The 27944-nt window shown below is 41.7% G+C and overlaps 2 protein-coding genes across 3 annotated transcripts; both read left to right on the forward strand.

Annotated features, from left to right (window-relative positions):
* The first annotated feature begins 363 nt into the window (after window positions 1-363).
* nipsnap1 (nipsnap homolog 1 (C. elegans)) lies at window positions 364-13513 on the forward strand. 2 transcript variants are annotated; one of them, XM_034596382.1, is made up of 12 exons: window positions 364-660; window positions 2724-2851; window positions 3702-3747; window positions 4232-4326; window positions 4648-4718; window positions 4838-4978; window positions 5446-5477; window positions 5589-5683; window positions 6208-6291; window positions 6425-6496; window positions 8798-8808; window positions 13500-13513. In XM_034596382.1, exons 1-10 carry the CDS (start codon window positions 587-589, stop codon window positions 6487-6489), a joined length of 831 nt encoding a protein of 276 aa, XP_034452273.1. In that variant the 5' UTR covers window positions 364-586; the 3' UTR covers window positions 6490-6496; window positions 8798-8808; window positions 13500-13513. The 2 variants fall into 2 exon arrangements, with proteins under 2 accessions (XP_034452273.1, XP_034452272.1); XM_034596381.1 differs by lacking the exons at window positions 8798-8808; window positions 13500-13513 and having other exon boundaries at window positions 367-660; window positions 6425-6977.
* On the forward strand, window positions 8466-27912 carry castor1 (cytosolic arginine sensor for mTORC1 subunit 1). Its single transcript, XM_034596380.1, has 9 exons — window positions 8466-8781; window positions 14796-14866; window positions 18806-18999; window positions 19259-19394; window positions 22247-22370; window positions 23185-23301; window positions 23409-23491; window positions 25094-25188; window positions 27511-27912. Exons 1-9 carry the CDS (start codon window positions 8669-8671, stop codon window positions 27580-27582), a joined length of 1005 nt encoding a protein of 334 aa, XP_034452271.1. The 5' UTR covers window positions 8466-8668; the 3' UTR covers window positions 27583-27912.
* The last annotated feature ends 32 nt before the right edge of the window (window positions 27913-27944 follow it).

Genomic DNA, 27944 nt, shown 5'->3' on the forward strand with positions numbered 1-27944 from the left:
AATAATTTATTTATTGAATTAATACATTCATTTATTAAGTTTGACTATTTGAAATGAGTCATTCTCACTTCTGGTTGTACTACCTTTGTGACTTAACTCTTTGTTAAATACAGGTAGTTCAGAGGATGTACACACATGACATGATGGTGGTAAAATGTATCATAAATATACATACAAAATAAATATATATTTACAAAATAGGTTTGAAGAAATACTATTTAAATGGAATAAAACAGTCTGAGAAGAAGACAGTATTATCAATACATTATACATGTTAATAACAACAACAACAACAAAAATATTAATAATAATAATGATCATAATAATAATAATTATAATTATCTTGGATCAGACACGTTCGTCTAATCGGGTCTGATCGACTAAACGTCCTGCGTCACCGAGTCACGTGTGTTTTTAAAACCTCCGGCGGGTGAACGTCGCGTGAATCCGCTCGTGAGCGCGATTAAACCGGATTAAACTCGCCAGGCCGCCGGTGACCGGAGGTAAACATTAACCAGAGGACCGAGTGGGAGCGTGTCCCAGTGTCCAAGTGTCCCAGTGTCCCAGTGTCTCTGGAGCGTGGAACATGGCGGCAGCGTCTTCTGCCGTGTGCCTCAGGGGACAGATGTGGTTCAGGGGCTCCGTGAAGCAGGCGAGCAGGTGAGACGGTTCGTAGCTAACGGTAGTTCTTATTCGAACCCGGAAGTGGTGCACAACACGGAAGCTGCCTCGAGTGAGTCGCTGTCAGTAGATTTAAGACATGTCAGTACTGATCAGCCAGTTAGCGTCAGTTAGCGTCGGTTAGCTTCAGGTGGGTAGCTTTGGGCAAGTAAACACCCGAACTGAAACATAGTGAAACAAGACTTTTCTGTTTGCTAACCGCTAAGCTAGCTCACTTTACTTCAAACAAAACTTTCCTATCTAGATTCTGAAGTTAAGCCTCCGATTCGTTTCAGCTGATTCGACAGTTAATGCAAACCAAAGAATCTTATATTTTAAGATTTAACTGTTTCTGATTAATTTAGTCCAGATTTGACAAATTTGGAAATAGTGTTTTTTGTCTAAAGTGTAAATAAACGCAGTGCAATGTCCCTTTTTTTGTGCATTTTCACTTCCCAAATCACAAACATACAAGCATATTTAGAATCTGTGGGTTAATCTGGTTTAGATGTGACAAGTCTGGATACAGTGGCTGTTGAATCTGAAACTGGTCTGATGTGGTTTAAGTGTGAAAAATGCATTTTCACTAATCATAACTAAGCATGTTTAGCTTCTCTGTGATAATTGAGACCAGTTTGACAAGTCTGGGTATAGTGGTTTTTGACCAGGACCTGCTCTAATGTGGTTTAAGTATGATTTAAAAACTATGAAATGTCCCTTTTATTAATTTTCCCCAAACCACACAAACTGTGTTTTACAGAAATCTTTAGCCTCTTTGTGATGATTAAGTTAAAATCTGACGCGTCAAGTTATATTGGTTGTGAAATGTACCATTTTAGTATTTTTCCCAAATGCAGAAAGGTTTCAGAAATTCCAAACATTTATTAACTGTGTTTTCCCAAACCAGCTGTAATCATTGACAGGACCTCTGAACTTTGTTCTCTAAAGCTACACTAAACCAAACATGGACTACAGCTTCATCATGTTAACTTATCTGTGCCTCTGCATTGTGTGTCTTTCCTCTGTGGCTGATTGAATTAAGTTTTTTTTTTTTTTTACTTAGTTGTTGTTGTTTTTAGGTGAGGGTGCCATGGGAAATTCATTTCTAATTATAGATCCCAATTAAAGCCAGTGGCCCATGAGGTTATTAATAACAAAAGACGTCCCACTGACCTTGAAAGTTTGTCTATTTCAGGATAATAAAATAAAAAGCTTAGGAAGCATTTGTGAATTAACAGACGGCCTTGAAAGTCCTACATGAGGGTGAACGTATGCGTAATGTACAGCTCCCTAATCCATGAGTGGGCCCATTCCAACTGTTCTCCTTTAATGTGGACTTGGTTTCAAATATTATCAAGTCAATGAAATGTCCTTGGATTTGATTTCCAGCTGAGTGTGGGAGCTCTGTTGAAAAGCGCATATCAATAGTGAAGCAGCTTTTCCTCTTGATTTTAATCGAAAGATTTATTTGTCCAATTTTGCTTTTAATTTTAAGCTTTTATCACTAAATTTAAAGGGCGACAGTTTCATTTCTTTTCCCATTTTTACCCTCAAAATTTAAAACGCCGAGCTCTATGTAACGTTTTGAGTATTTCTGGCCCCTTTTTGCTTTAATGCCACTGCTGTCTTCTTCAGGATGTTTTTTTTTTGTGGCAGAGCTCTATAAGCGCAGCCTGAACACACACTCACTGATTCATATCTTTATTTTTCCGCTCTGTGACTTAGAGAGAGTGACAGTCATGTTCATTTACTGAGTGGAGCCTGTTAGATTGTAACAGTAGCTGATAAAGTGGATGATATTCCCCTTTTATTCGCTCCAGAGTGGGTGAAAGGAAATTGAATGCCAAAGACTCAAGCTACCACACTCAGCCCACTCACTCATACAGTATGCATGTTTTTTTAATATCAAAGCATATTAGCATGACTATCTTTTAGCCCATATGACATGCACATCTTCATGTTCCTTTTAAGTTTTTCTTTTTTCCCATCGACAACTTCTCTGCTGTTCTGCTGTTGTTGCTTTGAGCCTTTGTGAAACTTTCTTTCATCTCGTTCCTGTGTAGGAGGTTTTCAGAGAACAGCGACAAAGGCTGGTTTCGTTCCTTATTTGTGCACAAAGTCGATGCCAGGAAAGATGCCCACTCCAACCTGCTGTCAAAGAGGGAGACCAGCAACCTTTACAAAATTCAATGTAGGCACAAGACTTTCTAACATACTTACAAAGTGAAGGTTGATTTTCTTTTTAAGCATGAGGTCGCAGCAGGGAATCCGTTAACATGCCGGAGGCAGGACATAAAGTAAAAATTCCTCTGCAGAAATCACAAGTTCTTGTTGACATCACGTTGACATCAGGTTGGCGTTTCTCAACAAAAGCTCTTGAATCTTCTCCTGCGTCTTTAACCTGTATGGCTCCTCTTTTTCATATGACGGGCCCGTCAGGATAAACTCTAAAATTCTCTCGGAGAACGTCTGGAGCAACCGATGTTACGTGAGCGCTCTCACATACAGCCCCTCCGGATAATTCCAGGAGAATACCCAGTGCATGTCTGAGAGCAGCTCTATTGTAATGAAATGGATTCTGCTTAAAATCTCAACCATCTATTATCCATGTGTCTCTGCGGAAAAAGGCTAAATAAATAAATTCAATCCAAACTGGCCTTTATGACTTTATGCATCTCAAATAGGCAGCAACAAGTTAAACAAGCGTGAGGTTTCAAGTCGGCAAAGAATTATAAGCGACATCAGAACCTTTTTGTCTGGTTTTCTTTCCAGTCTTTGGTTCTAACTGTGTCTGTGTCTCTTAGAGGAATCTATCACTCTCCCTGAGCTTTGATGTTTCTCGCGGCGTACGTCACACCATGTGGGGATTTCAATTTGAACTCTCTATCAGCCGTAGCCTATAACCTATTGAAAGCAAATCGTTTTTGTATATAGAAGTCTTTGCTGAATTGGAGTGTGAAATTACTTTGTTGAAGAATTTGATTGTTGCTTGTATTTAAAAAAACCCCACCAAAGTCTGGGTCTCTTCCTTTTTTTTTTAGTTCACAATATCAAGCCAGAGTGCATGGAAGCGTACAACAGTCTAGAGTAAGTGTGTTCACTTCTTTTAAAAGATTCTCTGCATTACCACAACCAATCAAATCAATCAATCCAACAAAGTTGTGTTCAATATTTTTTAATTATTTGGTTACTCTCTTTAAAAAGATCTAGTATATAGCCCATGTTTTCTATAATTAGGTTATGGTTATATATATTTTTTTATCCAAGTACCAGCTAATTCTATTTAATTGAAGACACAAGTTTAGGGTTTCCCCAGTTAACAAGATAGTCTTTATTCCATCGTAATGGGATTCTTGCAGAATCATAAGATTAATTTAGCATAAAATTAAGGAAATTAGAATAATGTCTTTGGGTGTAATAGAGGGTTGGATAATCGTAGTGTTTCTGCTGTCTGAGTGCCCTCTAGTTGGTCATGATGGTGAAGTGACAGTATATGATTACCCACATTCAGGGAATCTGTGTTTGTGTGTGAGTGAAGAGTTTGTATTTACTTATTTTATGCTGACTCTAGGGCTGAGGTGCAAAACAGGCTCCATCAGGACCAGGACTACCCATGTGAGGTGGTGGGAAGCTGGAATACCTGGTACGGAGAACAGGATCAAGCTGGTGAGCAGCAGTGTGACAGAAAACAGAGTTTATGAAAAATCCTGTTTTCTTATTTCCTATCTGTATTGTTTGGTTTAAGGCCTCGCACACGTCTGTTGAGTGGCTGCAGTGTCACAGAAAAATGCAGACACACACACACACACACACAACCATATGACTCTCCTTCTTCATATGAATGTTTACAGTGTGTAATACTGTCTGAAGTGTATCCAGTGACAAAGTGATCACACAGGGTGGTGGAGGTCCTGCTTCTCTTGGCTGTGTGGGTGGCATCAGTCCCCACACAGTCCTACAGTGACATCTGCTGTTCTTTTTGTGCAGTGCATCTGTGGCGATACAAGGGAGGTTACCCAGCCTTGACTGAATGTCTGGAGAAGTTGAAAAACAACAAGGTTTGTTACATAAGCAGTATTTAAAGTCCAAATTGAACTGATTTGAGTTTTATCTTTACAGAACTGTCACAGTAGAAAAGTACTGTACAGTAACTATTTACTTCATCGTCTCTCTTCAGGAGTATTTAGAATTTCGCAAAGAGAGGGCGAAAATGTTGATTTCAAGGCGAAACCAGCTTCTCCTGGAGTTCAGCTTTTGGAACGAACCTCTGCCCAGACCAGGACCGAACATCTATGAAATGCGAACATATCAACTCAAGGTATCCACACCTACGTCACAAATAAAGAGTGAATGATCTACATGTACTTCAGATATGTAAACGCTCACGAGAACCATATGAACCAGTATTATTGATATTGTCTTGAAAAGGTTCACATTTGCTTTTAAAACAGCTTGAATGTCTGGAGCCTACTGAGGTGACACTCCACGTGGACGCCTGCCTCTTTGGCAGATTGTACACTTTCAGTTAAATATGGTTCACTGTGTAGAATTCAGTGACATCTAGTGGTGAAGTTGCATGTTGCAGCTGAATACCCCTCACTTCACCCTCCCCTTCCAGACATGACAGAGAACCTGTGTTAGCTTCACTTGTCATAAAAGGTTTAGTTTGTTGAGCTTAGATATTGTGTGAAGTGCCATAAAACCATTTTCATATCTTTTCAATTCTAATATTTTGCAAGACTTCCAACACGATGTTAATGTTTGAACTCTTCACGTGTGTTTCAGCCAGGAACCATGATCGAATGGGGCAACCACTGGTAAGACTCAGCAATCTTAATTTAAAACTTTAAACTATAAATCATATCAACTGTCTTAACTTTCTTTCCCAATGAAGCATTAAGTATTTGAGGTAATGATCATCTGTACAGGGCGAGGGCCATTAATTACCGACAGGAGAACAGTGAGGCAGTGGGCGGCTTCTTCTCACAGATCGGTGACCTGTATGTTGTTCATCACTTGTGGGGTGAGCGAACACAAATCCACTGTGAACATTTAGATTGATTTAATGAATTAAAACAGGTTCACAGAAGGTCACACGTTGTTGTTAAGTGATATTCAGCCCTAGAAAACTACAAAAGTGTTATTTATAATAATAATAAGACACTATTTGTTTAAAATGTTACTAAGTGCTTTACAAGGAAGAAATGACACAAGACAGGTAGATAAAGTGAGTGTTTATATATTTAGACTGTTTCACAAGGTGTTCAATTTATGTACAACTGAAGGATGTGGAGATAATGATAAGAAACTAACCTATTTAAATGAAGATACATGCATTTATTTACCACCATTTTATAGGTGTTTGTTATCTTTTATTGTTAAAAACACAACTCAGGCCAAATGAAAAACATTGCATTATTTAGAGTTACAGTTTCTTTGGCTCTACTCACTGAGATTAATTAAGTTAATAAGATTATTTTCCAGTGTTTCATTAGACTGATACACATGCAGTGATGCTGTGGTTTGATAACGTTTTCTTGTTTACAGCTTATGAAAGCCTCCAATCCCGGGAGGAGACAAGAAACTCTGCGTGGCTGAAGGAGGGATGGGATGCAAATGTGTATTACACAGGTAGGGATGCATATAGAGCAAGGAAATGTGGAATAGAAATAGAAACGTCCAGTATGTCTGTGTTGTTTTAACAGAGACACGTTTTTAACTCGAACATGTCTGTCTCTGTCTGTCTCTGTCTGTCCGTCCTCAGTGCCTTTGATCAGAAGCATGGAGTCTAGAATAATGATTCCCACCAAGAGTTCACCATTACAGTGAGACAGAGACAAACAACCGAATGACCACCACTCATTCACCGACTGCCAGAGCAACATGGAATGATCCTGGTCTTACTGATTGTGTTTTTGTGTTTAGGTCAAGTCTGTGGAACAAGCTTTGACAAACTGAATCTGTGAAATACAAAAGGACATTGCTGACGTAATACTGCACTAATGAGAGTAATTGACATTATGATTATCAAGCCTGAGATGCTGCTTTTTGTTTTAATCATGACTGATGAGAGTTTATTTGTTTTTCACTGTGAAAAAATAATCCCAACTTTTTTTTTATGTCTGCGTTTTTATGTCTGTAGCCAAAGAATAACACCGAGCTTCACTACTGTGAATCTAATATTTAATCAAATAAAGCTTGTCTACTACCTCAATCAATAATATATATGATCATTGTAATGATTACAATAAACAAAGGTGTGATGAGGGGCACATGTTTACTTTGACCAGTGTTTTCAAAATAAAAGCTGTCTAATACATAAAGCTGTGTTGTAAAATATATCACCAGTGTTACACTACAATGTTTGAAAAGGGAAACTGCATCTTGGGAGTTGTAGTCAGTCAGGTTTTCGAGGCAACGTGTGATAGTAACATAACTTTTCATATCTTTTTGAACATTTTCAATAGTTAGAGCCTGACATCCTTCTGAGCAAATCATTAAAACAACAAAATGACCAAAGCACTAAAGATGTTTTCAATTTATAAGGAAGAGACATTACAGCTGTTAAAATAATTACTGAGATGTGATTGAATTGAAAACAAAAAGACCAGGAAAAAGAAGACAATACATAAAGAACAAGAAAGTGTATATTGCTCTGATTGATTTTAAAACATGGTGTAAGAGCAGAAGAAGGAAGATGAAGGAAAGGCATTATACACACATCTATTATTCCAACCTGTTTATTTTGTTTCTGGGCACGTTGGCACCTGGAAACCTTTCTGTGAAGGCTTCCCAGCAGGTTTTGGAACCAGTCAGCAGAGGTTTCCTTCCATTCAGACATAAGAGCATCAACTAGCTCAGTGTCTGATGTTTGGTGATGATGCCCTATCGCTGTGCAGGCCGGTGAAATTCTCCAACAAACCTTTCAAACTATTTCTGTAAGAAGCTGGCTTTGCACATGAATGAGAAGTAAGGATGAAACTATACGAAAGCACGTCCAAACTTGATGAGCACCAGGTACTAGACAGAAGGGACGAAAACCAGTTGATGCTCCCACAATCATTTTAATTACATTAAACCAAGATCAGTCTGGAGAAGGGCCTGTAATGTGACCTGAATGATAACACGGAAACCAAAGTGTTGGGAGGTGTCTGTGTGGAGGTGAGGACTGGCACTAGCGTCTGTGGGATGAAAACAGCGGGTAAAGTGTGTAAAATAATAACAAACAGATCAATTTGCAGGTGAACAGGAGTGAAATGCATGGAAGCATATTTCATCCACCTGAGAAACAAAAACTTCTCTGTTTTTTCAGAAATAGAGAGGAAAAAATCATCTCATCAATTCAGAAAAACGACTGAAAAAACAGGGCAGAGTTTTGTTTCTTGCAGAAAAATAACAGAGCACTGTTTTTCCTGTGAAAAAAGACAATTATCTAATTTACTTTAAAAAAAAAAAAACAGTTAATTGTCCCCCTCTTAAAATCTGAAATAAACATCTTGATAATTCAAGAAAACAGAGGAGATATTTTTCTCACAAAAACAGAATTTCTTTTTTTTGTTAATTCAAAAAAGACTGCACATTTGTATTTCTTCTGAAAACAGAAAATTAAAAAAGACAATTAAAATAAACAGCACCTTTTATTTTCACCTCACAAAAACAGAAATAACTTCTCATTGATTCAGAAGAAACCGTAGATTCGTTTCTCCAGTGAATGAAACACGTTCCTTTAATCATTAAATCTTTTATTCTGAAACACGTGACGGGCTCCTGCAGCTTTAAGAGGAGGGGGGCGTGTCCTGCATTTGAATATACAGTAGTGGAAGGAGCCTGAGTCTGTTTTTCGTGTCTGACTCGAGCTCAGCGGAACCTGGAGGTTGAATCCGTCAACATCAGGCCCGAGTTCAACATCTGGATGCTACCAGACAGATAGGAGGCGTTTTCTCTCTCACACGCACGCACACACACACACGCACACACACACACACTGCACCGCTCCCCCACCGACAACATGGATCTGCACATCTTGGACCACAGACTCCGGGTCACCAGCATATCCAAGAACGGGCTGGTGAATTTCACACACCCGCTCATAAAGCTGATCTTCCTCCGGAACAGGACACGGTAAGAAGACTGGTCCAGAGAGAGAGTGTGTGTGTGTGTGTGTCTGTCTGTGTGTGTGTGTGTGTGTGTGTGTGTGTGTGTGTGTGTGTGTGTGTGTGTGTAATCCAGTCCGGATATTTGAGATAACCTGCAGAGCCTCTCCATTCATTGGGTGACTGAGCCTTTCCTCAGATATTTGCCTGTGCATGTCCCTGCTCTGCCTCCACGGATGATGCACTGCAATGCATGAGGCTTCCAGGGAATCACTCCCTTGCACAAGTTAGTTTGTGACACATCATGTCATGTTGGGAAAACTGAGCATCAAAACTGCACATCAACCATCAACCTGAAGAACGCGTTCTAACTGTGGAGATAGGACCGCATGCGTTATTGTGTCCTATCCCTGTTTGCACGAAAACTAAGACCTCATTTATTGAATGGCCTTTGATGCATGCTACTGTAGGGCCCCTCCGATGTAGCTGGGTCTCACTTCGGGGGCCGCATTTCAAGACCGGTTGCGTCACAGTGGCGCGACTTGTCTGTCCCGATTCAAAGGTTTCTCAAAATAAGGTCAAATTGTGTCCTTCCACCCCAGAACTACAGAGGCTCCACCAGGTGGATCCTTACCGGACCAACATATCCCATGATTCATTGCGCCTCTGCGACCAACTGTTTTTCAAAGAGGCGAAAGCGTCAGAAGAATTTAGGTACTCAGCCGAACAGCTAACGGTACACATGCTAAAAATACGCTTTAAATCAACCAAAGAACTTTTTCGTCCGTAGCCCTGTTGCTAGGCGATGGCTGTAAGGGCGGGACAAGCTGACGATGCAATAAGAAGAGCAGATCGTAGAATTTCTACACGGCCGATGAAGGATAGAGCGGCTCCTCCGAAGGATGCGGGCCCTGAATCGAGACACAGCCTGTATTTTGGTGGGAATCCTGTTTCTGCAGGCACAGCCGTGACCCTTGACCTCCTTGAACCAGAGTGCATGTCGTCCGGATCTCGTGTTTGTCACCAGCACCAGTTTTCAGTTAATCCCTGGATTTCCTCCCATTGTTATGCAAGTGTTTGTTTTCTCTGTGGTTGCCCCACATGTGCACGGCTTGAAGATGAGCTCCACATCTGTCCTCAAGCTGCCGGTCGTGATACGGGACAGCGGTCGAGTTTAAAAAGAAGGCGAACGTCAGCGGGAGATTTCCCTCCTCTCGTCGCTCTTGTGATGCCAGACATGACACCGTCCTCAAGGATTTGCTTCGTCCTGAGCATCCTCTTTGTGCGGCTCGGCCCTTTAATCAACCGTTCTCTCGGTAAACGTGATGCATGATGGGATCGTGACGCTGGAAAACACTTCTTGTCGATATCTTCCCATTTTAATCTCACGTCTCTTCCAGTAGGTCATGACATGTCACTGTGTCACGATGACTCCCTCGTAAACTTCTGTACTAAGGAAACAACTAGTCACTGTATAACTAGCCTTCGAGTTGCATCAGCACGGGTTCACAGTCAGTGTTGTGTTTTCAAAAGCACGAGTCAACACTTTAATTTTAAACTCTTTAAATCATTCAGTGTCTGGTTGGGAAAAAAACAACGAAGTGAGCTCCCAGTGAACCAGAAAAAGCAAAAGCATGCCGAGGCTCGGATTAGCAGCTCGTCTGTGTTGTTGTGCACGCTTCGGAGTTATGTCATCGTTGTGGTTGTGTGGATGCGTTTTGCCTGGTTTTTCCTGTTCTTTTTTCTGAAGCAGGGTTTTTTTTCTTTTTAATGGCCGATGCAGAGCGGCAACTCAAAACAACCACAGAGCAAAGGAAAACAGACACAGGCCTGGTTGCCTCAGTTGGCGGCCTCCCTCTCTCCGGCCCCTGCCATTCATTAGAGAACAGCTCCGCTCTCAAAGTGATGTGAGAGCAGTCGTGAGCAGAGTGTTAAGGGGGGAGCCGCTTCGAGGAGACAGGACTTTCCTCAGTAAACATGCAGATTTTCCTCCAATAGTTCTTACACCACCTTAACTGACTTCTGTTCCCGCTCCTACATGCAGCTTTATTTCTTTTTAGTATAAACGCATGTATGTAAATGTTTCTCCTTTTCTTTTCAACGTGTTTACTTTTAATTTTCCGAGGTATACAGACATCATCTTTGATTTTAATATGCAATGGACTGTATTTATATTGCACTTTACTGTATAAAGTAGTGTTCACCCATTCACACACATTCACACAGCACGTTTGCCGTTACACACTCATCAGCACAGCCGTCGGGGGCCATTTGGGATTTGGAAGAGCTGGGGATCACACCACTGTGGTTAGAGGACGACCCTCTCTACCTCCTGGGCCACAGCCACCTGACTATTGCACGTTATGAAAATGAGCACTGATTCCACAGTTCACTGTATATTTAACATCCAACATCTTTGTCTCGACTGGAAATTACTTCTATTTGATGAGGCACAGCCTGCGTACTATCAGCTCCAGTGTTAATCTGTGAAGCTCAGCCGTGCTTGTAGTTATTCAGGAGACAAATCGTCAAACAGTGTGAAGATATTTGAGAAACGTCAGCAAAAGTGGGGATTCTTTTTCATTATCTCTGCCAAGAAGTTCCTGGTTTTGTCCCTGTCTCTTGGTTTGTCTCAACATTACACAAAATCAAAGGATTTCCACGAAACCTGGAAGACGTCTGGGACATTTTTGTGCAAATCCACGAAAAGGTTTACGTGTGTTTTTGTACATTTTCACCAATTTCCCAGAGAGTTATTAATGGATCTCGATGAAATCCGGCATTTTTAGGGGACTAATGTCTGTGAGTTTGTGCAGCTTGTTTGAATTTGAGTGGACTACTGGGGCCACTCCAGATTTACTGTGTTTTAGTCTTTTTATTTTAGTATGAGTTGAAAATGTTATCAGAATATCAGCCATGTTTCTTTATCTTATACTGTTGAGTTAAAAAAACAATAAAGTAGTGCACTGGTTGAATCCTTTTGTCCGGCATGAGTTGAAAAATAATGCTTTGGTTTAATATTAAATTGACACAACGCACAAGGTTAATAAGTGAGTGTGGGAATTTGTGTGTGTATTTTCATGCACTCTTGCAAAAGTGTGTGCACTTAGGTATCTGCTCCATATTGTTAGATTCTATGAAATACCCCGAGATGTGAATGATTCCTGGAGCAGGGACCTGGAGTCGTGTATTGTCAAGTGTTGTTGTTTGGAGTCTGTGGGTGTGGTAGTATTTAAACCCCAGTATGAGCACAGTATATCGCTGTGGTGTGGCTGTGGTGTGGCTGCAGCCCTGCAGGCTCCACACAGTCCTGCTCTCTTCTCTCTGGGCAGCTCACTAACGAGAGCATGGCTCGGAACAATGCCTCAGCTGATCCAGAAGCGCAGCGGGGAGTTTTCCACTTGTCTGCTTCAGGGATCAGTCAAGGTTGGGGCTCTCGGTCCCCTCATGTACACAAGGCTGCTCCCTCCCTCCCTCCCCTCTCTCCCCCACCCTCTAATAACAAGCAGCGATTTCAAGAAGAAAAACTTTCCCTTTGTTCTATAAAAAAGTGGAGCCCATGAGAACGCTGTGTGTTAGTAGGAAGTGGTGAAGGCAGCTCGGTCGGCCGCTGACGATTGGCTGATAGCTCGAGGCCCCACACGCACTTCAACATCAGTTTGCTCCGCTCTTATCATGTTTTCTCAGCTGGTGCATCATTGCAAACAGTCGCTCTCCACCGTCAGCCCTCACTCCCTCACCTCCGTTACCGCCCGGCGCTCTGTGCAGCCACCGGATCAAAGTCCAGACTGTTGTGTGCTGGGTTTTCATCTTCCCCTGGCGACCTGTTGCTTCCCCGTCTCCTCTCTGTTGTTTTCTGTCTCCTCTTCGTCATGTTCCTTCATGCTTCAGTGGAAGGGAGCTTGTTTTGTTGAGTGCTGCACAAACACGTTGAGTCAGTCAGTTAATCATTGTTTTCCACGGCCTAAAGACGCGTCTTCAGATTTCTGACCTCAGAAAAGTGGAATCTGAAAGCTTATCAGCAAGTCTAATTGATGACATGATAAATTATGATGATTGATAATGATTAACTATAATGTGCATAATAAACTTAACCCAACCCTTAGACACTGTGTCCTCCACTGGTCTGGTTTTCCTTTATGTGTCGATGTGGAGACGAGGGTAGATTCAAGGGTGAGGGCAGAAAGCTTTGTTTTGGGGATGGGTTCCCAGACCTTCAAACTTCCATATGCATTTATTTGACAAAACCATCCATCCATCATTTATACTGCTTATCCTTAAGGGTCGCGGGGGGGTGGAGCCTATCCCAGCACCCCCTCTCAATGGACATTGGGCAGGAGGCGGGGCACACATCTCAAAATGTATAGTTGAGCAGATTCAGTTTTTGATGTAAATGGGAGGAAACTACCTTTTGCATTTCTTCAACAAGAGGTGTCAAAGTTTTCTCTTCCTCTTGATATCATAAGAAGCCTTTGTCTCGTACTGATTGTGGTTAAAAGCAACCGTCCACAGGCTGATGAAGAAGAGGGTTGAACAGTCATTGTAAATAGAAGTAAACATTGTTAGGTAAATGAATTTCCCCGTCATGAAGAAGACAAGTTATCTCACAGATGGATTTTCCCGGTTGCTCGACAGCACACAACCGGTTTGAGCTGCCTTGCAGGTGCAATATAAGAACCTTTGCTGCCTCCTCCAAAAAAACACCCCCCACTCGTGGCGTAGATGCTCGCCATTCACCACCTGCAGGAAACTGCAACCAGGGGAAGGTGAAGGGTCCACAGGAAATGAGGGGGGTATTATAACACAATGGGCCGGCTGAGCTTGCCAACACAGCTGGTAGTTAGAGTTACAGTGTTGTCTGGCTCTCTGTGGCGCGATTGTCCCGTCTCATGGAAGGGATTTACTTTTTGCTGACTCTGCAGTTTTGCCGTCTCACTCAGGCTTCTGCTGTAATAACCCCAGCTGACTGATAAGCAGAGGGAAGAGGAAGGTGTAACTCCAGAGAGGTGATTTTTTTTTAAAGAAAACTGGAATATGTAGCACTTCCTTTTCAGGGATTCAAGGGAAAACAAAGAGAAGACGCCCACAAAGGAATTAGCAATCGTTTATCTTTAGCAAAAAATAAAAGCAGTACAAACTCAATGGCTGTGTGTTCTGTCAGATTTCTGGAAGGTTTAATCTGTAGCTTGAGTTTGTCATTAGCAGCATGATAACTCGGACAGTCCAAGAAGCTTAAGGGCCGGTCCATCTCCTGAGTAACACAATATTTAGCTCTGCTCCGGTTTCTGTTTTTACTTTTATACCAAACATATGGAAGTGGAACAAGCAAAATGTCTCCAGTCCAGAAACAGAGTATATTGGCCTTGCAATCAGATGTAATCCAGGAAAATGTGCATCTCACTGCCCAGTTTATTCCCCAGTCTGAATCGCATGGGCCTATTGCCCCCCCCCCCCCCCCCCCCCCCCCGCACCCCTGCGTTTTCTGTTTTTTTGAACATTTCACAAAGGCCACATTCAAAAGAACCGAGCACTGTAGCCGGACCAAGCAGAGGCCTTTGAAAGCAAATGCTTTTGGCCCCGAGCCCAACGAAGACACAAACACCCAACTGGAGAGAAGAGGCAAAGTAAATTGTAATCAAGGGATTTAAAGGAGAGCGGCTCAAACAACAACAACAACTTTATATCATCTGCTGTTTTCTTTCCTGTATTTACTTTGTACACTTTTAACACTGCACCAGTTGGAATAACAGCAAAGACTTTTCAAAGACTTTAACCCTAATGGCTAGATTCTAGAAGCAGATTGCATAAGATTGTGGACAAACGGACGACTTGAAGCTTTGCAGATCTCAGTGGTTCCGGTGCAGAGATGTTTCAGAAAGTTATGAACTTGATGCATTTACACACAATGAATGACACCAGTCTTCCACTCTCTCTCTCTCTCTCTCCCCTTCCTCTTCCCCTCCTCCTTATCTCCTGCCTTCATGTTCTATCAACTTCCAACCGCATGCCTCTCTCCATCTGTTCTTCCTCCCTCTGTTTCAGATGCAAGTTTTTCAGCCTGACAGAGACGCCAGAGAACTACACAGTCGTCCTTGACGAGGAAGGATTCAAAGGTAAAACGCCCTTGAGCAGGCACATCCACAGAGTCACTCCCACTCCAGTCCCATACTGAACCATATACTAAAATGTATAGTATCATGTTTGGTAGCTAGACTACAAGCAGTATATGAACATAAATGATACCAGAAATTAAACGATATCTGTTTGATATTGAAAAGCCTGCATTAAAAAGCGAGGCGTGGAGTTTGAGAGTCGTGCGTTGCATCAATTTGACCTTTTCCACTTGTCTCTTAACTGAAGTATAAAAGCTTGAGTGCTTTTTTAACAAGGCAAAAGGTTTTTTATCCCAAACACTCAGTCCTTGGAGTCGGCTCAACAATTGCACACAATCTGTTTTGACCAGTTGTGAGTCGGTCCTCCAGCGTTCCAACAACACAACCTTTCCTCTGTATGAACATGCAACATACTCAAAACATGGTCATGAACTCGTGTGTAGTTTTGTGTTGAGCCACAATATTCTGTTGTTTCACCGCTGCAATGTTACTTCCTTCCTTCCTCGCCCCCCTCGCGTGGTAGGATGGGTGTAGACAACCATGAAATGAAGGGGGAAAAAAGCTGCGTGAGGAAATTATGTTTTGTGAGGTTAAATGAAGTAGAGCTAAAAGTAACTTTTAAATGGTTTCACAAATACATAGTGGTGATTTTCCTCACTTCCAACTTCCCTTTTTGAGTATCTGCTTCCGACTTATCAGAGGTGAAGTGTTTTCTTTGGGAAACAAAGGTGAAGCTGCTCTGATAAAACATTTTAGCGAGACATGCATGTGCATTAGTGCATGTTTGTGGACACACAAGCGTAAAAAACACTCGTAGTTATTCTGCAAGTCAACACCATGGACTGTGTATAAAGACCAAACTCAAGAGAGCACAGCAAATATACGTTTTACTAGAAGATGCTTTCTGTAATTTTATGTAGTTCTTATCACACAGATGCTTTTTTTCAAGTGCACATTTTTCTGATAATTTTGGTCTTAATTCGTTTTTTTTAATGCTATAAAATTGGCTCCGAGGCACAAGATGGCGACGTTCGTATCTGGGTCAAATTTGGGCTTCATTTCCAGATTGTTGGGAAGAAGAAGAGTTGCATCATCCATTTTTATTCACAGTCTACGGTCAACACACAAAAACACCTTTTCAGTGGGTCGGAGATTGGTTTGATGGGTAATCATATATATATTTTTAGCTAATCAATCAAGTAATTTCTAAAAAATATGCATCAATCGGTTAAATTTTTACTTCAATTAATTTTGAATTAAATGTTTTGGATGATTTTGGTTAATTGTGATACGTTCCTGTCTTCATTTATAAAACAGTTTCTACAATCTGGAGAACTGTTTACAAATTAAAAACCCAAGAAACACAAGAGCATTTCACAAACCCTGCTTCAAAAAGTGACATCACAAGGGATTATCTTCCTGTTGTGTTTTGTGAAACCTGATTGTGTTTGGTCCCTTGGGGCCACCGTAGATAATTGACCTCTAGAATGTGCCCGACTGCTTGTGAACACTCTCGTGAACATTATAACTTTCTGTGTACAAGTTAAAGTCCCATCCACTCCTCATCCAGCCATTATATCTGGTCCTTTTTACACAGATGTAGTTGTAAAGGCACATGTTGCCTCGGGGTGCCCTGCTTCTCCCTCTGTCCTCCTCGGCCTCCTTGTAACCGAGTGCCTATTTTAAGAGGTGGAAGCTGGTGTAGCGCAGCCACAAGGGGCTGTGACAAAGTACGCCAACCAGAACAGTGAGCCTTTGAAGGGGAGCGAAGAAAGAGAAAATAGAGTGTTCACTGCAGGAGGGAGACAACATTTTGAAAACGTGAAATGTTTCCAGTTAGCTGAATCCTAATGAAACCCTGACCAGGACACTTTGAGCCGTCTCTGGAGGTTGGAAGATGCATATTCAAGATCAAAGGAAAGTTCCCCTCATCCAGTCAGTGTTCAGAAGTTTGATCCGTTTTTTTATGTGTAACTTCACCGCTAAGTTTTAACTGAAGCGTCTCTCTCTACAAATAGGCTTACTAAAGCTAAGATATATAGGTTGTCTATCTTGGCGATGGCTCCGGTCGCAGCAAACACAGGCTTCTCCCCTCCTGAGTTTTCTAATGGCCAAGAGCACGGTGGTACCGAGTTTAAACCGTTGGCAGAGGCAGCCGGTGCTGACGCAGCCGTGTCTGGGAACATGGAGGAGCAGGAGAGGATGGGGGACGTCTCCGAACGGTAGATGATGTGATGGTTTAGGGTTTTAGTTTCAGCATAGATTTGAAAATGAGAGCAGCTTTCTAGCTTCCACCTTTCACAAGTGGTCATGACGCACAGACGTCCCAAAGCAAAGTTGGTAAGTGTTCACCCTGAGAGGTTCAAGAGGTCTACAACACTAGGTGGCGTTGTTAGCCATGTTCAACCCAAGAATTTATACATATCATTTAGTTTACAGCTCAAAACACACATTGAAGTCAGCAGAATCACTTTAGAATCTAAATCAGACTCAATCAAAGGTTTCTCACAGCTTCTCATTCTTCCAATTCCCTGTTCACTTCCTGGACAGACACCTGTTCCCCAGGTTGTTGGCAGCTTCAGTTTCGGTCTCATCTCAGGAAGAAGAGTGAAACATCCTAATGTTTCTTTTGGCTCAGACACTCAGGATTTTACAGCCTCGTCTGAGGGATCGCCCTGTCTGAACTTTAAACCCTCCTCACTACCTTACTGGGAGCAAATGAGGGCACTGGTTTCAGGTCACACTGGTGTAGGCTCCGGAGCGTGATCGTATACCGTAGCTAGGTGGTATAAATAGCAGAGTCGTTTGAGGTCTCTGTGGTGAAGGAAGTAACGGGAGGTGGGGGAGAGGAAGTTTGTACTTAACGTTCAGCAGACAACAAATTTGCACCTTCATGAATATAAAATGCACATTTGATAATATATAAATTATAATGAGGGCTTTAACTCTGAAGCTACTAAATTATTGTCGTTCTTATATAAATGTTAGTAGAGCAACGCCCCCCCTCTATAGATCATCGTCTGTCACATCCTCGGTGGTTCTGTTTCTGCTTGTGACTGATATTACTCTTCACTTCCTTTTAATCTGAATGTAGAAGAAAGTTAGTTGTTTTTTAGAGCTACAGTTTGTGTTTGTTTGGCTTTGTACACTCACATAGAACATAAAGATGACACTAGCAGCGTCTGTAATGCTGATTTCAAAGACTTTTCATTAATGTTGTCAAGAAGCCTATGTAGCCATCCTCCTCAATCAATCACATTTTCTTTGATATATATATATATATATACATATTCATAAATCACATTTAGCCTCATAGGGCTCAACAATCTGTCCAAGGTGCAACATCCTCTGCCCTGAACCGTCGACATGGGTGAGGAGAAACTACCAATAAAATAAACGTAGACGCCTCAGAGAGAGTCACAACATTTATGAGAAAGGACAGTCCAGTGGATGCAGAGGTGTATCAATGTTTAAAGTGTTTTAAACATGCTCAACAAACTGTATCAACAAGACTCACAATTTAGGAAGTTTTGCACCTGCAGAGTTTGCTCCTCCTCATGGGAATATCTGATTTGGTCTTAGTGTGGCAGTTGCACCATTGTTAAGTTGTTTTTATATTTAGCATTTCTGTATTGCACTGATGTAAAGATAGGGGATTGTAAAATGTAAAATAAATTTGGCAAAATTGAAGGAAATGAGCGATATCCTGACTTTTTCCCCTCGCTGCTATAAGTCAGGTTCGAAAAACACCTCATCCTGCATTTCCCACAATGCATCACTTATTCTTACCCTTCCCTGCCAGTTAAATCTCCTCATTATATAAACTATATGTTTTCTAGTTTGTGTTTCTGTGACTGTGCATGTTCACCCTTGTACATTAGCATAAATCTTTACAACGTGTACCCACAACCTTTCCCATCCTTCTTCCTTCCCACTCAGAGCTGCAGCCCTCGGAGCACCTCAAGGTAGAAGGCTCCATCTGGCTGCCGCTCAACGTGGTCTCCAACGGTAACGCCTCCAGCAGCTCACAGGCTGTCGGCGTGACCAAGATTGCCAAGTCGGTCATCGCCCCTCTGGCCCAGCAGCACGTCTCGGTCTTCATGCTGTCCACGTATCAGACCGACTTCATCCTGGTGAGCTCCGTGTACATGTGGTCCACTGAGCTGAGGTCACTGAAAAGCTGGTTGATGTATTAAATGTGAAAGTGTTAAGTTGGCGGAAATAGATAACAGCCCGACAGACGTTGGTGTCAGCAAGTACATGAATGGTCGACATGCCGGTGGAGCTGAAGTATCCTGTTAATACTGTGTACTGACCCTGAGCAGCTGGTGGATCAAGGTGTGTGTGTATGTTTTCCTATCAATATTTACACTTCCCATCTATATTGTGTAGGTGCGAGAGAAGGACCTGTCTGTCGTCGTCAGCACTCTGGAGGAGGAGTTCAACATCTACAGGGAGTTGGGAGGAGAGTCGGAGCCGGTGCACTGCCAGGACGTTTCCGGCTGCCTCCAGAAGAACGGCAAAGAAGGTAGAGGTCACGACCCGGTTATTACCTCCACCGAGGAGGTTATGTTCTCACCCCTGAGCAGGATTATGCTAAACCGGCTGAATGAATTTCCACAAAAGGACAAACAAAAGTCACTTGGACGTTTGTTTCAGAAGCTGCATTAGGATGTAACATTAACTCACAACTCACAAAAAATAGAAAAAAGATAATTTATGTTAAGGAATGTACCATTTATCGTGTTTGCATTACCAGAGTTGTGAAGTTAAAGCAACTGAACAAATGACTGTAATCTCTGCGTGGATCCGGTAAAAAGGACGGACACAGGACTTTTCTCATCCCTTTCTGTAACATAGCGAGACAGGATCCTCTTGTTGGGCCTTGGTGAAGCTGTGTGCTCTGCTGAGTGGCCACCAGGGTATGAGTGTGTGTTTTCCTGCCCCGGCTCCTCTCAGGTTGCCGTTTAGAGTCCTTTAGCACCCCCCTCAGGTTGTTTGTACAAAGTGTAAAGAGGCTCCTCATCTCACAGGAAGTGAAATTAAAACTTGTCACAGACACATGAGTGATCATCACTTTTTCTCTGAAACTGAAGGAGTAACTTAAGTATTGTTGCAGCTGAGCTTAAATATGACCTCACACAGAAAAACTGTTTCTTGGCCAACTCACTGTAAATACTTATTTTATTATTTATACGTCAGAATAACATTTCTGAAGCTCATATTTGCAGGTTGGCTGCAAATTGTATTTCTTTCAAATTAAAACATTTGTGTTTGTCACTGCCATTTATTTAATCAAATATTTAATAACTTAATTCACTGCACTATTACTTTTTTTTAATATATATTGTATTTGTTTATGTAATGTTAAATTAAAATGTTAAATGTTTTGATAAAATATTACTAAATTCAAAAATAAATTCAACATTTTTGTTGTATTGTCTAATGTCGCTTTTCCAATTCGTCACGATGCCTTTCAGATCTCATTCTGCTGTTGGCATGTGCTCTACATATAAACTAGCCTTGTCTCACCTTTCAAATCAAATTCCTTCCAACTGCACACTGGGATTAAAACCCATTAAAAGAGCTCTAAATGCAAAATCCACAGTGTGTGATCAGCTGTGCAGCTCGACTGCTTTCAGCCTGTGAAACACGCAGCAGGGTTCTGTCGCTCAGCCTCTGTAATCAAGCCACGGACACTAACAATGACTCGGCTTCAAAAAGGGGCCGTTACAGTGGAGCCCGGCCTGTGTGCAAGCTCCGAGAACAGTGGCGCTTCCTCATGGTTATTATTTTCCCACTTGGCAGCCGTGCCACAGTTTTGTGCCTCACGGGGTTATTTGAAGCCTCCATTGTTCTGTAGTCTGTGTGAAACGAATAGCGAGAAAAGGTCTAACGCGGCAACCGGACCAAATGCATATCAGTATGCACACGTCCCAGCAGCCGGTAGCTCTCCACTGCAACACGGCTGGGAGAAGTGGAAACTGCTTCTTTATGGCACCATGACAGGAAATGTAAAATCATAGAGGTGCTGTGGAGTTTTTCTTGTAAACTCACAAACTTAATTTTTACATTCAGGGTTATTTTGAACACACTGTGAGGTTCCAACAAATGTCACTTTCTTTCCCATTGTGAGGGTGTTTTTTGACATTTTCATCAAATTCCAAGGGAATAATTCATGAATCTTGATGAAAAGAATTCAACATATTTAGGAAACTGACGTCGATGAGTTTGTGAAATTCGGTGCAGTTAGATTTAATCTAAAGGGAGAGACTCTCCTGAGTGGTTCTAGTTTTAAATCCATTGTTATCATATCAATCCCGGTATATATCCATGTTTTCCCTGCCTCTGCTGGATACCCACGTGCACGTTCATATCCTCACACTCATGCACAAGATACACGCAGAACTCAGGGCTGATCGTGGAAAGCGATCGCTAACGTTACCGGGTCTAAAATTCTGCAGGAAAAGTTAAAAATCCACTTTCAAGAGATAGAATTACATTTTCAACATTTTAACATTTTTAACATGAACCTACCAGCGTTATTCAAAATGAACCAACCTGTGTATCCGGCCTGTGGATCATTGCACAGCGATCATATGTCTTTATAACCAGAGGAACCTGTTGTGCACGGACACCTGCTGTGCTGAACAAAGCCGTGATTGACTTTAAACAAACTTCACATCATATGGTTCTATAGTGAAACAATGACGACAGGGTGGGACCTCACTGCTTTTAAATCCTAAGGGAACTTACATTGAACGACTGTTTCCTTCAAGGGAAGTTGTTTAAAACTCTTTACTTGCAACACGGTCATCGATCCAAACCCACTCACAGTCATAACTAAAACGCTCCCACATCATCCTGGTTCTCACAACTTTGATGTCCTGTCGATTCTCTGTGAAAGCTCAACCTTTAAAACCTTGAGCAAGACAAAGAGACACTTCCTGGAAAACATAAATAACTTCTGCTCTTCCCTTTTCTCTCCTTTTCTATGAATTACTGCTCATTTCGGTAGATTCTGTGCTGACTGTATTTTGTTTTCCTTATTCTGGGTGTAGCTGGGTGGGTAGTGGGGGCGTGGCACCTTGGGTTGGTAAAGCATGTGCACATTTTGTTTTATATGTTTATAAACCTGTGGGTGAAGTCAAATAAACAGATTTCTTTTAAAAACACATGTATTTTGGACAGAAATGCAGAAAATATCACCTGCATTAAGAAATGCATTGTTTACATTTTTAGAAATGTCTCAAATTTTAATTCAATCACTCGAAAAATATAAGAAAAATTTGTTTTAATCATGTGTACATTGGTGTTTTATTGTTCCCTGTGAAAAGCTGTGTGTATAAACCAGTACCGTCCTCGTCTCCCTCCTCCCAGCGATCCTGCCCACTGTTCATCCGGTGCTGATCCCCCAGAACCACTTCTGTGTCATGTCCCTGGACCCGGACACGCTGCCGTCCATCGCCACCACGCTCATCGACGTGCTCTTCTACTCCAGCAGGTGAGGTGCAGCTCGCTCACGTCACTGTGCGACCTGTGGGAAACACAAGGTGGCAGCACATGATGCAAAGTCCACATCAGCTCAATGGCTTGATGTCGCACCTCAATGGTGACAGAGTCGGTTTAGTGTGATCGGACTTGATGTTTGAAAAGTTTGATATGAGACGCACAAAATAAACATATTGTTTACACAGAGGAACATTTTCATATGCAGCTATTCTTTATTTCGAAGATTTATATAGAAGTTAATCAGACCTTGATCACGATGAGAGTAACATTTAAAATGACGCTTATGCAGGACTTTTGAGATTTTGAGATTGAGATTTGAGATTTTAACATAAACTGATAATAAACAGTGAAATCCAAGGTCTCAGACTTTTGGATCCGGCTGTATATTCTATATATTTAACACATGAAACTACTTTGCATTTGAATAATGTCAATAAAGTAAAACATAAATGCATCTTTGTGATTTGTGCTCTTAAAGTTAAACCTTCTGTTCCCTTTAAAACGCACTGTTGATGATTCTAAAGTGTAAATGATTTCACATGTTATTTTACTATAAATGGCTTCTGTCTTTTATTTTTGTCATTTCTCTTAAAAACACATTTTTATAGGTCTGCTCTTTTATTTTAATTTTTGTTTTATTATCTTGATTTTTCTCTTCTGTAACTTGTCTGATCTTCAAATTGCTTTTTAACTTGCTTTGCCTTAAATTTTTTCATCTTTAACTTGAAAAGCCCCTTGTAACTGTGTTATGAAAGCAGGTTAATATGATTAAACGAATGCTGCTGAATGTGCTTCCTCCTCTTCAGCCCTAAAGAGGACACACACTCGTCTCCCAACCAGGACTTAGACTGCATCAAGTTCTTCTCCTTCTCCCTCATCGACGGCTACATCTCACTGGTGATGGACACCGAGGCTCAGAGACAGTGAGGAATCCCAAGTTGTGCTTTATTAAAATTAAAAACAGTGGAGCTGCATATAGAAATGAATGTTTTGCTTCGTGGACGTCAGAGCTTGATTTCCTGTGTTCTAGGTTTCCCGCGGACCTTCTCTTCACCAGCTCCTCCGGGGAGCTGTGGAGGATGGTGCGTATCGGAGGACAGCCGCTCGGCTTCGGTAAGGCCTCCTCGTTTCACATACCTCCACACGTGTTAGGAGTTTTATTCTACGTCCCCTATAGAGGACTATAGATGTCAGTCACACAACAACAGTCCCACCCCTGCTTCTGGAAATACTTATCTCGGTCACATAGAAAATGATTATCTCTCGTGGGCTCAGAGCAGATTCACAGTAATCGTATCTTGGAAATCTTTTATATCATGTGACTGTGTGAAATGTTAAATCCTCAGTTTACTAAGAAACACTAAAATATTTCTTAGAATATAAAAATCGTTGTGATTGCAGGTGTAATTATTTTCATAGTTTTTTAGCCTTAATGTTATAAAACAGCCCTCCACAGAGTGACCTGTTTTGAGTGCCTGTTCCTTTAAATGCTAATGAGCCAGCTCCCCCCTCCCCCCTCCCCCCTCTCCCCCCATGATTTTAAACGATATAAATTACATATTTTATATGATATAAATTATCAAATATGCATCCCATACTTTGTATTCCCCTTCTGTTGTCCTGGAGTTTTAATTTTCCCAATCACATAATTAAATGTCCCCCTCTGCCCCCCCACTACAAGCACACAAGCAGACAGACAGAGAGAGAAAGAGAGGGTGGGGGGGGCTATGAAGACCATCATTTACCCTCGAACCCCGACATTCAACGGGTACAACAACAAGCGGAGAAAGCAGAATCGCGGGCTGACCTTATATATACAGTCTATGGGGCTGACCAGCGCGGAGAAATGCGCGTCCCGTGTGAACAGCCAGGCGGCTGCGCGCTTGAGAACGGCGCTTCCGTGTCCGGTGTAAACCCGCGTAACGAGTGTGGGGGGGCAGGGGGGGATGAGGTGGGGGGTGGGCCAAGGCCATGTAGGGAGACTTCCAGTGCATTGTTATGACACAATACACAGGAAGCTCATTCGAGTCACTCAAGCATGACGTTTCTGACTTAGAGGAACCATAACAAAACGCGTGAGTGTTTTTTGGGTTGGTAGACATGCCAGATACCCACATTAACGTATAGAAGCACTAACAAAGTGGAATTTGCATGATATGTCCCCTTTAATGTGTAGATTTGTGATTGAAAACTTATGTACATGTAAGTGGTTTGAAACTATTTGAATGGGACCAACAAAAGTGTAACTTCTTGTGTTTTTCACATACTGAGATTAATTCACATTCTTGCTCCAGACGACAGGTTTTCTAGAAACTTAATAGTCATATATGGTCATTCCCACGCATCCTGGAAAACATGGAAAAATCTAGATCGTGCTTTTCCAGAAATTGAAACAATTTTAAACTGTATTTTAGCTGCTTACATATATTGGCCACGTAAACTGAATGTGGTGCATGCATAAACTGTGCATATTTATTATTAAACAAACTAAAACTGAATCGTTTTGACTTGCTCGATGAAACAATCTATAATGTCAGTTTGCACAGTAACAGAAGTTAAAACTCAGCCTTCTCGTTTCCAGTCTAGACTCTAGAACTGTGATGAGGATGTGACCGATGTCTGTCCTGATATGTCAGGGAGGGCTCCTGGAAGACGGGAACCCTGATGTTATCATGTGGTCAAATTCCTACGTGATATTTCTCCTGTGTTTTCTAGATGAGTGCGGTATCGTCGCCCAGATATCTCAGCCTCTCGCAGACAGCGACATTTCCGCCTATTACATCAGCACCTTCAGCTTCGACCACGCGCTGGTGAGTCCGACATCTTCACAGTCGTTACTGCCTAGTTCACAAAGGTCAAAAAACTTAAAACTGACTCAAACATGTATCACACTCGGCTCAGATACTTAAAGACATACGGTTCGGCGCGGTCTCTTCCTGTGGGAGATGGAGACAGATAACAAGCGAGCGCGTCACCGTTAGCAGGAATCGTGTACGGTTTACTCAGAAGCTTCAGGAAAGTGATTTCAAATCTAATTTTTACTGATGTGAGCTTATTTACCTATTTGGAAAAAAAGTGTATTTTTAAATCCTGTAATGCCGATAAATATTTATCTACTAATTCCAGATATCTTGTTCTGAGAAGCGTCCTTGTTATCGCCTTCAGTGTGTGTGGCCCAGCTCCTGCAGACACGGCACCAGATAGAAAGATAACAGAAGATCGAAAGTTTAAAAAAAAAAAACATGTTGATCATCTGATCTCATTCTTTGCCTCAAACATGATTATTTGAATTTTGAAGGTCATAAATTACTTCTTGAATTTATTGTTTAAAGTAGTATTTGTATTTAAAGACTCATGCAGTATATTATATTTATGGAGGAGATTCCATTTATAATATATTGTTCACAAATTGATTTTTATACATGATGATATAAGGGTGAGAATTTTATGATGCAGCCTAATAAATACTTCTCATTTTCTGCCTTTAATCTCGAACCTTTGGTTTAAGAATGTGAATGATGTGGTGAGTTTAATCTTGAGGTTAACTCTATACTAGAGTTGTTTCATGGTCTCCTCACCACACTTGAAAATTACCAAGAAGAGTTCATCTCGGTCGTATTTCTTTCCGTCGTATTCCTTTTACACAGAAACTTATTGCAGAGAATAACAGATTCAATCAGAGAATTTCCACTTACATCAGCGATGTGGAGGCGTGATGTGTAAATCATCAGCAATACGTATATGTTAATACTGGCCTTTGTTTTGTTCCTGCAGCGTTTACACAAAACAAATTTTCATTAGATTGACTATAAAGGAACCTTTGCCAGCGAGTGACCGTCATCGCTGAATTATAACATGTGTTAAATGTTGCGCGTGCTTTGGAAACAAGTGTGCAACTCACTTGATGCAACCACAAAGTGTCATAGCCGCAGAAAGTCATTCCACTTGTTTAGTGTCATGTAGTTCTACATTTGTTCCTGTAATTCTACAATTAGTCCTGGATCTGTTTTTAACAACCAACATTATTAGTCCTAACAATATTACATTACATGTCATTTGGCAGACGCTTTTATCCAAAGCGACTTACATTGAGTGCATTCAACATCTATGAAGGGTCATTTAGGGGTATGAAGCCCCATTCGAGGAAATTTAAACAAAGTGACATCACAAACTTCCGCTTATTCACTTCTGAGAAACGCTCTGCATCACAGCTGCCTGGTACTGAAAGTAATCAGTGAATCAGTGGCAATAGCACAGATCTATTGGACATAGATATTATGGGTGGTCTCTTCCTCTTCCTTCTATTTCTTTCCCCTTCAATCCAACCGGTCGAGGCAGATGAGCGTCAACCCGGAATCTCCACTGAACGGGTTTTACTCTATAATAAGTCTCAACCCTTACTTTGTGAAGAGCCTTGAGATGATTGAAGTTTATACGTTGGGATTGTCTTTTATTCTTTTTTAGGCTAATGTCTGAATTTGTTTTAAAAAATCATCCAAATGTCTGTAAAGAGGAAGAACGAAGCGGATGGAAGTCATTCAGAACGCTGTGGATGGAGTCGTCACAAGACAGAAGTAGTTAACGTTGAATCAGTCTGAATCATTGTATCCTCCTTATATTCTGAGGGGAGTTCCTGGCCCCATTGAATTTCATGAGAAAAACTAAAGGCGGAAGATTTGGAAACATCCGTAAATAATGGTTTTGTTGTGTCATATATGTGAACCGCATTTTTCGTTTACCATAACCCAAATAAGGCCGATCTGTGAATGAGCAATAATCAAATAAACACACGTGGAGTCTTCTGACCTTTTCCTACTGGAGTTTTCAGCATATTGTGACATCGACATGTGACAGTTTGTTCTGGGTGTAAACAAGAAAAATAAAAAGAAGTTGTAGCTTTTGCAAAATTAGAGTGCAAACACCCAAAATGCCACATTAAACTATTTCAGGTTGAGGTTTCAAAACTGGTGGAATAACGTCAGATGATGCGAACACGATAATCGAAATAATGTCTTACTCTGATTAGGCTCAATAGTCAGAATAATGTCGTCCACGTGAGCGTAGTCAGTGTTTAAAGTTTAAAGTTTGTTCTGCTAACAAAGCTGTTACCGCTTTCACTCTTTTTGTCCCAGGTCCCTGAGGAGGACATAGTGAGTGTGACGGACATGCTGCAGCATCAGAGGAAGGAACCAGCCACCAGCTGATCTCTGAAGTCCCATTTAAGACCCCACCCCCACCCATTCCCACCCTCTCACTCTCCCACATCAGTGGTAGTGGGGCGGCAGAGCAGCAGGAACGGGGGGGCGGGGGGTTAACTCTGTGCCTAGACTAGCGCTGCATCTCCGGCAGTATTAACACCCACGAACTTACGAACACCAGAAGCACCGCTTCTTCGTGGCGTGCGCGTTGGGTCTGCCTGTGCGGCCTCCTGTCTTTACCTTTCCGAGGCTGGATGCACTGAGTCGACGGGGGGCCCACACGCTCACACATGCACAATCACTCCACAACACACACACACACACACACACACACACACACACACACACACACACACACACACACACAC

The sequence above is a fragment of the Hippoglossus hippoglossus genome, chromosome 9, assembly GCF_009819705.1.
Source record: "Hippoglossus hippoglossus isolate fHipHip1 chromosome 9, fHipHip1.pri, whole genome shotgun sequence".
NCBI lineage: Eukaryota > Metazoa > Chordata > Actinopteri > Pleuronectiformes > Pleuronectidae > Hippoglossus > Hippoglossus hippoglossus.